This window comes from Alexandromys fortis, unplaced genomic scaffold (genome assembly GCF_014885135.2).
Source record: "Alexandromys fortis isolate MF-2015 unplaced genomic scaffold, M_Fortis_MF-2015_v1.1 scaffold_31, whole genome shotgun sequence".
NCBI classification, from domain to species: Eukaryota; Metazoa; Chordata; class Mammalia; order Rodentia; family Cricetidae; genus Alexandromys; species Alexandromys fortis.
The window spans coordinates 11215482-11226750 of NW_026067974.1; the positions used below are offsets into that span (position 1 = coordinate 11215482).

Below are 11269 nucleotides of genomic sequence, written 5' to 3' on the forward strand. Positions count from 1 at the left end.
CATTTGTGAAGGGTGGAGGCAGGGTCTCTTAATTGCCCTGGAAATGGTTGATTAGTCTAGACTGGCTAGTAAGGGAGGGTCATGGGTCCATCTGCCTGTCTCTGCCTCCCTAGTGCTGGAATTACAAGTGCACACACCAAGCGTGACTTTAAAAAAAATGTCACTTTTAGGGACTGTACTCAGTTCCCTTTTCCAACTGAGCTGTGGCTCTATCCCAGGCTCATTAATTGCTTTATAATTTTAAATTTGGCTCTCTGTATCATATTTGATGAACTTTTCTCCCTTGAAGACCAGCTTGTGGAGTTGGTTCTCCAACTTGGGCTGTGGTCAATATGAGATGCTTTGTGTGAAGTACTATTGTTCAGCCTGGTTCTTGGGCCATCCAACCAGAACTCTTAGGTGTTTATCACCAAGACAGTTCTGAGCCTTTGGTGATATCGTGCAAATGAAACAGGGCTGCCACTACCCATGGGGTAAAACGTCTCCAATGTGGAGAATGGGGGAAAGAAATGCCAGCTCTGCCAACTGGTAATTTTTGGTTAGAATTCTGGCTAAAATTGGCAAAGGAACAAGTTCCAAACATTTCTTCTCCTTGGGGCTTTTAAAGTATTAGGAAATCAGATCCCATATCACATGGTCAACCATCCTTCTCTATGGTCTTTACTTGGTCATCTCTTACCGTCTCCAAACACACAATGTCTCATTTCCACGCTGTGTTTGACAAATACTGTCTAATCAAGTTCTACGCCAATCTTTTTTTTTTTTTTTTTTTTGAGACAGGGTCTCATGTAGCTCAGGCTAGCCTCAAACTTGCCTCGTAGCTGAGGACGACATCAACTTCCTGATCTTCCTGCCTCTGCTTCCCGAGTGCTGGAATTTGTTGGTGTGTGCCACCCTATTGGGCTGAAGTCTATGAACACCCTGTAGTGCCTGCTGTCTTCATGTTTAGTTTCTCCCTCTGTACCAACGGTAAACTCTGTACCGTTGGTCAGGCAGGGCCTCACTCTGTAGCCTTGGCTAGTCTGGGATTCAGTGTGTCACCAAAGTTCCCCTGGAACTTAGGGCATTTTCCTCCATTTCAGCCCACCAAGTGCTGAGGTTACGGGTGGGAACAGCCGCGACCAGCTGTGAACTTGTTTACGTACTTGGTGTAACTTGTGTGTCTTTTTTTAAATGTATAAAACACTTGTTCAGTGACTGGCATAAAGAAATAGGCATTGATGAATTATAAGATGATTGTTCTAGTAATTTAATCCTTGTCTGAGGAGCTAGGACTGTTGGCTGCATTGATAGGGTCTCTGAGGTCTACTTTCAGCGAAGGTGCCATTCTTGTCTTGCGTGATGGTAAAACCCACATATTGAATGGCTGATATCTACCCTAACTAAGGAATTCATCAAATAAATAATGAATTAACGTTAATAACACAACAATGAGCTGTCAATCACAACTCCATCCCAATATTAAATTTCTTCCCTTTTTTTTTGGAGCCTGTCTTGGAACTCACTCTGTAGACCAGGCTGGCTTCGAACTCACAGAGATCCGCCTGCCCCCGCCTCCAGAGTGCAGGGATTAAAGGTGTGCACTACCACCGCCTGGAGAAATATTAAATTTCTTGGGAAAATAAATAACCAGGAATGACTTTGTTAGTTTTCAAAATTAAGTTTATTGAAGCACAGAAGCAGTCAGAGCCAACTTCTCCTTTCTACTTTTGAAAGAACGTTCTAATAAGAAAACACGAGGCTGCAGGAAACGGGCTGGTCAGCTCTATTGAACAGCAGCAGGTCTGTTGGAAGTGAGCCATCACTAGGTCAGAGTGGTGCGCTCCTCACCAATTCCCCTCTCAACTGTTCCCTTTGACAGGCGGCCCTGCTGATGTGGAAACGGCCTATTTTATCTTCACTTCAGAAATGCTGCTGACTTGAGAGGAGACAACTTTGCCATCTACCACTTCCTCGATGATGGTCTTCGTCACTCTTGTCTTGCTGGGATCTGAAAATCACGGGACCACAAGGTCAGTGTGAAGATGGTCACTGAGCCCAGAGCAGGAGAAACTCTGCCCTTCCTGACTGTGCTCTCTCTGTTTCAGATGCTGTCAGCAACTGTGGGCATTTTAACAATTATTTTTAAAACGTTTGTGTGTGTGTGTGTGTGTGTGTGTGTAGGTGGGTGCACATGCATGTACGTGTGTGCATGTGGAAGTCAGAGGACAACCTCGCTGTGATTTCCCAGGCAACGCCCACCTTGTTTTTGTTGTTTGTTTGTTTGTTTTGAGTCAGGGTTTCTCACTAGCCTGGAACTTGCCAAATGGGCTGGCCAGTCAAAGCTTCAGCAATCAATCTGTCTTTACTCTTCCCTTGCCTTGGAATTACAAGTCCACAAGACTGTGGCACCACGCATGGCTATTTTCTCCATGGGTTCTGTCTGGGGGTTGAACTCAGGTCCTTATACTTACAAGGCAAGCACTTCGGGACTGAGCCATTTCCCCAGCCCAACAGTAAGAAGATGCAACACGTAAAGCCCGCTTTTCATTGCACAATACTCTCCAGAGAAAATCCATTATAAAAACGCTTTTAGATGGTAACATTATCATCAATATTAGGAAAACGTCTACCTTTTCCTTGGCCAGAACAGCTCCCGGATCTTGAGTCACTCAGCACCACATGCCTGGATGCTAAGTTTCCATAATCACATCCACTGCAGGCAAGAAGAAAGAGTGGCGTTCTCCTTTGCACTGGTCTAAGGTGGGAGAAGTCCTCCAGCCCCCAGAGACCCCAGGGTGCAGCTTTGGGTGTGTTCTGATCGGGCTGTGTCTGACCCCTCCCCCTCCATCTTTGATTTCACAAGCCCACCTCACGCAACTCCGCCCACCCCACGCATCCCCGCCCACCTCACGTATCTCCGCTCACCCTCCTTCTCCGTTGAGCAGGCGCCGGTAGGTCTCGATCTCCTCCTCCAGTCGTGTCTTGATGTTCAGCAGGCATTCGTACTCGGCCTTCTGGCATTGCGTCTCACCCCGAATCTGGCTGAGCTGCTCCTCCAGGCAACTGATCTGGGTCTGGATTCCAGACAGCTGAGACCCGTAGCCAGCTTCGGTGTCAGCCAGGCTCCCTTCCAGAGAGCATTTCTAAGACGAAGAAAAAAAAAAAAAACAATCATGTTGAAAATAAGCCAATGGATGATTTAGAAAAATATCCAATTTTATATGAGTAGAGATACGCTTTTGTCTGCTACGGGCACAATCTATATTGTCTTGTCTTTGCTTCTTTAACTTTCCTTGGCACAGCTCAAATGAAATCTTTAATGCGAATAGAGAGAGAGTTGTGTGTATGCATGCGCGCGTGTGCGTGCCCATATATACATATATATGTGGAGCCAGAAGTTGACATACGTATCTTCTTCTGTTACCCTATGCATTTCAAGACAGAGGCTCTCATTGAGACTGGAGCTCACTGATTTGGCTAGGTTAGTCAGGGGTTCACCTGTTTCCATGCATCCCCCACCCCAAGTTTTCACATGGGTGCTGGGGATCTGAACTCTGGTCCTCATGTCTGCACAGCAAGTACTTTACCCGTGGAACCATCTCCCTAGTCCCAGAGAGCAGCGTGCTTGACTCTTGGCCTACACACACACACACACACACACACACACACACACACACACACACACACACACACACACACACACACACACAGTCCTGTATGTTTCTTTATAGACTAGACTGGCCTAGAATGCACAGAGACTCACCTACCTTTGCTTCCCAAGAGCTGGGATTAAAGGCGTGGGCCCCGCCCCCGCCCCCGCATGCCTGACTCTTTCTGCTCTCTAGCAGACAAAGCAGTTTTCCTTTTTCTGTGTTTACGTGTGTAGTGAGCATCTTGGCAAAGAAGGACGACTCATTCGCTGAGCTCTTTGTTGGAGAGTTAAAACAAGCAACCGACCCCTGTCTGCACATACCTGGGCCAGCAGGGATTGAAGCTCAATTTCCAGGGTTTGCACGGTGCGCCTCAGTTCCATTACCTCGTTCTTGGCAGAATTGGCTGCCCCTGCATCCGTCGAGATTTGGACTTGCAGGGATGCACTCTAAATGGAAAGAAAGCACAGTTGCCATAGGCTGCAGCAGCGGAGGTGGTGGCTGATGCGCGGCTGCAGGTTGAGGAGCTTGGCGCCGCACCGTACCCGCTCGTTGAACTGTCTCTCGGCTTCCTGGCGGTTGTGCTCAGCCAGCGCCTCATACTGGGCCCTCATGTCATTCAGTAGTTTGGTCAGGTCGGTTCCTGGGGCAGCGTTCATTTCTACAGTCACGTCGCCTCCAGATCTTCCTTGCGCGCACTTCATTTCCTAGCATGAAGGGATTAAAAAAGGCGCCACGGTGACGCAGATGGTAAGCTGCCACTTTCTAATGCTTGTGTTACTGTAAATAAACATTGGGAACCATGACACCGTGAGCAAGATGCAACACGCTCTCTGGCCATTGGATGGGTGGGGAGAAAATATGGATGGCAGAGCAGTTCATGTATGCGGAACCCGTTCCTACCTCTTCATGGTTCTTCTTCAGGAGGACCAGCTCCTCGGTTAAACTCTCGATCCGCATTTCCAGGTCAGAGCGAGTCATGGTAAGGTCATCCAGCACTTTCCTCAGGCCGTTAATGTCGGCCTCGACAGACTCCCGGAGACACAGCTCATGCTCATACCTGGAAGGGGTGGCAGGAAGTCAGGTGAGGGGACTCTTCTTTCCTTCCTTCCTTCCTTCCTTCCTTCCTTCCTTCCTTCCTTCCTTCCTTCCTTCCTTCCTTCCTTCTCCTTCCTCCCTCCCTTCCTTTTTATGTTTTTTAAATTTATTTTTTATTTTATGTTCACTGGTGTTTTGCCTGCCTGTATGTCTCTGTGTGAGGGTGTCGGTAGCCCTGGAACTGGAGTTACAGACAGGCGGTAGCTTCCATGTGGGTGCTGGGAATTGAACCTGGGTCCTCTGGAAGAGCAGTCAGGGCCCCTAACTGCCAAGCCATCTCTCCAGCCCCAGAGTACTTCTCTTTCACACCCCTGGAAAAAGTTTTGACTTTGGATTCCTGCTTTTTCTTTTTCTTTCTGTGGTGTGGGGCCCAGGCCCTACACTCCCAGTTACCCCCGAGTATTTTGATAAATAAAACTAGCTGAGGTTTCTTTGATGATTTTTTTTAATCTCAGAAAGAAAAATAATTTCTAATCTTAATTCTGGCCATGTGCAGTATTTTTCGAATATTTGTCAGCCTTAATTTCCTCTCTCGCCCTCCCACTTCCTTCCTCCCTCTCAGTCTCTCTTGCTTTCCCTTCCTTTCCCTCCCTTCTCTTCCCACAGTGGCCTCTAAAGTTTAGTCCTGGGAGCCAGGCTCACTCTTGTAACATAGCAGCCCAGCTAGAGACAAGAAGGTGAAGAGTTAGTGCAAGGACATCCTTAGTTCCATGGTGAGTTCAGCTCCAGGCTGGGCTACACAAGCCTTTGTCTAAAGACCAAACAAAACCAAAACACGGAAAACCCTTTCCAAACCAAGCAAATAGTAAAACAACAAAAAAGAAAACCACCCAAGTCCACCCCTGGTTTCTTTGTGAATTTAGGTCGTGATCCCACCAAGGGCGTTTCCCTCGGCAATCGGGCTGTGTTTTATTCCCTGTGATGCTTGCTTTCAAGTATCTCATGCTTCTTACTTCATCCTGAAGTCATCGGCGGCCAGTCTAGCGTTGTCCATCTGCAGGGTCCTCCTGGCATTCTCAATGATGGCCGAAATGACCTGGGAAAGAGGGAGGACAGACTCCTAGCTGATGCTCCTGCCTGACTTTTAATTCTTACCCATGAGGGTAGACATGGCCTATGTCATTAACTCTTAAAGGTGGGCTAGCCTGCAGACTGGCTCAGCAGCGGCGCGTGTACACTTAGCACCCCGTGTCTCCGCAACGGGAAACAGCGTGCATAGCTATCGGAGTATGAGTAGACACGGGACACTGTTTTACAGAATGCCGTCCTCTGCCTATTTCCGCTGTTCAGAAGATCAGTTATTTCCTCGCCAATCGAAGAAACTAATGTGAACACGTAATTCCACTTAAAAACATACGGCTCATACATAATTTCCCGTTTCATGACATTATGCAATGTTTTACCAGATTCTATAGGAAGAAAATAATTTTAGAGACGAATCCAGAAAGACACGAAAGTATACTAACCAGTCAGAATGAGTCATGAAGTAATTAGGTCACCCTAATTATCCATTCAGTATCGCCCCTCTTACGACCTGTCAGGTGGCTATCGTCACCGTATGAACGCGGTACTCACATTTGAGATTCAGACAGGATACTACTGTTGTATGTCATATGCAGGACGGCCACAATCAAGATACAGGAGGGCCCATTTTGCACACAAACAATTCCTCGACTTAGCATCCTTTAAAGGGCCCTCGAGCTAGCTCAGCCAGGGCAGGTGCTTGCTTCCCTGTGTGATGAACTGAGTTTGATCCAGGGACTCACATGGCAGAAGGAGAGAACCAACTCCTGTAAGTTGTCCTCTGACTTCCACACTTGTGCCCTGGCATGCATGCCCCCTCTCTGTACACATAAGTGCACATACACACACACACACATAAATAACTGTAAAAAGAAATTCATCATAGTCTATGACCTGGAACTATAGAGTCCCACCTGGTTCTTCAGATCTTCTATGATTGGCCAGTATTTGCTGTAGTCTCTTCCACAGCCATCTTTTCCAGACCCATGCTTGCTGTACCATGCCTTGATTTTAGTCTCCAGGTCAGCGTTGGCCTCCTCCAGGGCTCGCACCTTGTCTAGGTAGCTGGCCAGACGGTCATTGAGGTTCTGCATGGTTTGCTTTTCAGTTCCAGAGAGAAGGCCCCCATCACCGCCACTGCCACCGCCAAAGCTACCTCCCATACCACCAAAGCCAGAGCCCCCCCCAAAGCCAGAGCCTCCACCAAAACCAGAGCCTCCACCAAAACCAGAGCCCCCACCAAAGCCAGAGCCTCCACCAAAGCCAGAGCCCCCACCAAAACCAGAGCCCCCACCAAAGCAAGAGCCCCCACCAAAACCAGAGCCCCCACCAAAGCCAGAGCCCCCACCAAAGCTAGAGCCTCCACCAGAGCCAGAGGCTGCTCCAAACCCACCCGTTACCACACAGCTACCAAAGTCCCCTCCAGCACCACTTCCAAAGCCGCCCTTAGGTCCCCCACTCAGGCCGCAACTGTTGCTGCTTCCCTGGAAGGCCCAGGAAGGACTTGCGCCCAGCCCACAGCTGCTCCCATCGCTGTAGATGCTTCCACCAGCATGCGCCCCCCTGCCCGAGGCCCCGGAGGAGGAGACTCGGGAGGAGCAGGACCATCTCTGAGTTGAGCACTCCATGCTGCTCCTGCCAGTGCTGAGCTGTCTCGGGAGACTGGAGAAGGTGGAGAGAACTGTTCTTGGCTGCCTCTTGGCTTTTTTATACACGCCAGCAGGGTGTTCCTTTTTCTCTGTCGTTTCCTAATCCCTGCTACAATTTTGTTAATCCCTAATTGGATAATTCCTTTTCCATAAACCTACTCTACTGGCTCTTTTTATGAGGCTGGGTCAGACGTTAGAAAAGATAAGGTGGAGCCATTTTTTTTTTTTTCTTTTCAGAATTACTGTTCTAAGCTTTGAGAGGTTTTGATGGCTGGTAATTTCTTCAGAAAATACAGTTCCATTCCATTTAATTTGCTGCGTGATTTCCCAACATCAGAGCGTATCCCTGATTATCAAGTGTAATTAAAACCCCTCGGTGTGTTCAACTACACGTTCCTCAACATGTAGTTTTTTGTTTGTATTGTTATCAAAGCCAAAATTAGTGATAGCATTAGAATTGATTTTGCATTTAATAGAGCTCTTCTTTGATTTGGTAATTTCTTCCTTGCTAATTTAAGAGGAACTGATTTTTTTTCACAGTGAATAGGAAAAGTTAATCATATACTTCCCGTGAATATTGTTGACATGCTCATTCAGGTAGATACTGACCGAGAATGACCCAACAAGGTTTCAGGTTGTTCTAGCATGAGACCTGGGCAAGGCTGCCAATGCCTCCTGCGTGCCTTTCTGATTGGAATCTGCTCCTTCTCACCCCACTTCCCACCTTGAGATAAGGTCTTGTGTAGTCTAGGCTGGCCGAGGACACACTGCGCTTCTGGTCCTCCTGCCTCTACCTCCGGAGGTTTGCGATGGTAGACATGTGCCACCATGTTTTATACTGGTCTGGGGACTGAACCCAGGCCTTTGTGGTCTCCAGGCAAGCACGCTATGAGCAAGCATGCTACCAATGGAGAGACACCTCCTGTTGTTCCTTTTGGAAACTACAGCTCCCAGATTCCTCCTGGATTACGGACACCTGTGCTCGAGGGCTTGCACAGGTGCAGGACATTTCTCCCAGATACCCTTGCGCTTCTCGTTAAAAAGCGAGCTTCCTCGAGGTCTCGCTCTCTTGCCCTTTACCCTTGTGTGTCTTGCACACCTGTCCCTTATCGTGTCCCCCTCCCCCCCATTAAAGTGCACCCACGTGGGAGCTGCGTGTCTGTGTCTTCTCCTTTCGTGCATGTCTTGTCTGTCCTGTGTTTGTCTACACACACACCCTCTTTAAAAGAATAATACCTCCAGCCCTCTGCTCTCGTTTTACAGTAACAGCAAGATCTAAGTCTTCAGAAATGGAGAGGAACCGAGGCTTACCATCCCTGCCTCTGTTCTGAAGGCAACTGGGAAGAGGAATCTGAAACCGCTGTTAATACGCAGAGGAGTAATTTACACCGGGGGGAGATCTGGAATTGTTCCAATCTGTCCAGTCTTAATTTAGGTTTCTGTTTCTGTCTAAAGGATATTTAGAAAGGAGGGCCTTGATTTCTTTCTTCTCTCTCTCTCTCTCTTTCTCTCTTTGTTTTTCGAGACAGGGTTTCTCCTTGTAGCTTTGGTGTCTGTCTGGGAACTAGCTCTTGTAGACCAGGCTGGCCTCAAACTCACAGAGATCCTCCTGCCTCTGCCTTCCACATGCTTGGATTAAAGGCCTGCGCCACCACTGCCCGGCTAAGGACTTTGATTTCTGATTACTCATGCTACGATCAGGGTCATCACGTCTTAGGATCTTCATTCTGGGACCTCCCCCATTCACCTTCAGCTTTGTGTTGTTCTGCCCTTTTGTGGTAGAGATATTTCCTCTTATCTTGGCTACTAGTTCCTCTGCTTTAAAAGTGTCACTTTAAAAGACTAGCAGTTCTGGGCGGTGGTGGCGCACACCTTTAATCACAGCATTTGGGAGGCAGAGGCAGGTGGATCTCTGTGAGTTCTAGGTCAACTTGGTCTTCAGGACTACACAGAAAAACCCTGCCTAGAAAAACCAACAAGATGGGAGGGTGGGGATAGAGAGAGAGAGAGAGAGAGAGAGAGAGAGAGAGAGAGAGAGAGAGAGAGAGAGAGAGGGAGAGAGAAGCAATGGGGCTAGTGATGTGGCTCAGTGGATAAAGGTGCTTGCTGCCAAGTCTGACCACCCAAATTTGATATTTGAACTCACGTGGAAGGAGAGACTTGATTGTTGCAAGTTGCCACCTGACCTTCAGAGTTCTCCACAGCATGTGCACACTGGAGGGCATGCACAAATACAAAACAAACATGTGCAAATTAAAAACATGAAAGATCACCGATGTTCGACTCCACTGGCATTAAGTTCCTGGAGGCGTCAAACCGCAGACATAGACTGGAGTGGTGGTGCCAGGGCTGGGCCGGGAGGGGGGAGTTGCTGTTGAGTTGGTAGTGTGTGAGCCTTGCAGGTGGGAAGGCTTCAGTAAGTCACGTGCACTGACAGTGTGAGTGCCCGCCACACTGTTGAACTGTATATGTCAAGTGATTACGACGGTAAGCTTGATGCGTGTATTTTATCACGATTTTGAAAAGGTGCTGTTTGCAAAGGTTTACATGCTTGAGTATGGCTTTATGCTCAAGTGACTGGGTTTCCATATTTGAAATGTTCTCCCTTGATGGTCTTTTAAGCCTTGGGTATGCTTTAATCTCAATCCAACCTTCTTCCTTCATTAGCTTTTCCTTAAGCTGACTTTATTGTGTCTTCATTATTAAATTAGGTGATAATTACCTTTATTATTTGTATACACACACACACACACACACACACACACACACACACACGTGCATGCACATGGGCCAGACTGGTTGGCCAAAAAGCCTCAGGGAACTGACTACTCTGCCTCCCCTCCCTGCGCCTTCCTCTTTTACGTGGGTTCTGGGAAGCAAATGCAGTGGCTGGCAAGTGAGCGAGTTTTTCTTCCTTTGGAAGTTATGAAGTGGAATCTTTCCACCCTGATAAATTGGGCTAAGGCGGTTGTAAGAAAGGAACAAAGGTAAAGCAGAAGAAATCCGATGGAACTGAGAACCAAAGAGCCTGGGGGGAGAGAGCTTTGTGAGAAAGGCCAGGAGAGACAGCATTCTAAGGGGTCGGATTTCTCTGCTGTGTGTGTGTGTGGTTGTAGCTGTCATCTGTACTGGAGGTGTTTGATGGCTTCGTTTATGATGTGTCTGGGGATATCAGAACTTTCTGGTCTTAACCGAGGAAGTATAGGATGGTGGAGGTGTTCTTTTTAATTTGTTATAGTTTTTCTCTTGATATGTTTTATAATGCCTGTAACCCCTCTCCTTCCCTCTTTCCTTCTTCCCTTCCTTCTGCGGGTCTCCTTCTTCCTTGGGATCTTTGGCACATTGGTCCACAAGGGTGGAGGGAGCAGAAGTGAGGGACAGGGTTCTGAAGGCTATGGGTACAGTGGAGACAGCCCTCTGGGAGATGACTTCAGTGAGTGAGCTCAGGTTTATTCCAGAGCAGAGGGAATACACAGTATTGGGGAGCCTGGGCAAACCCTAATTTGCATTAAGTGACTGCTACTCTCACAAGGCTGCAGGGTCCTACAGCAAAGCTCTTAGTGTAGATGTGCAGCAGGGGAAAGGCTTCTAGCAGGGTCACCCTAGAGATAAATCAGGCCTCCAGGCTTAGACAGTGTTCAGATAAGGTCAATCATAGGGGCCCAGAGACTTTCCCTAGATAATGGCTCGTAGAAAGCAGGAAGTCTTGATTGGTGGATGGTGGGGAGGGGAGTTCTCAAGTTGTCCAACTTTGGAGAAAGATGTCAGGCCATGAGAAACTGCACCCTCTGACCAGCAAGAAGGCCATCCAACTCTTCCCTCCCTCCCTCCCTCCCTCCCTCCCTCCCTCCCTCCCTCCCTCCCTCC

At 48.1% G+C, this 11269-nt stretch overlaps 1 protein-coding gene across 1 annotated transcript; it reads right to left on the reverse strand.

Moving 5' to 3' along the window:
• Positions 1-1782: 1782 nt before the first annotated feature.
• On the reverse strand, positions 1783-7381 carry Krt24 (keratin 24). Its single transcript, XM_050156913.1, has 9 exons — positions 7096-7381; positions 6668-7005; positions 5684-5766; positions 4536-4692; positions 4178-4339; positions 3956-4081; positions 2908-3125; positions 2613-2695; positions 1783-1990 (listed from the first exon to the last, which is right to left on the reverse strand). Exons 1-9 carry the CDS (start codon positions 7379-7381, stop codon positions 1887-1889), a joined length of 1557 nt encoding a protein of 518 aa, XP_050012870.1. The 3' UTR covers positions 1783-1886.
• Between the last annotated feature and the right edge of the window lie 3888 nt (positions 7382-11269).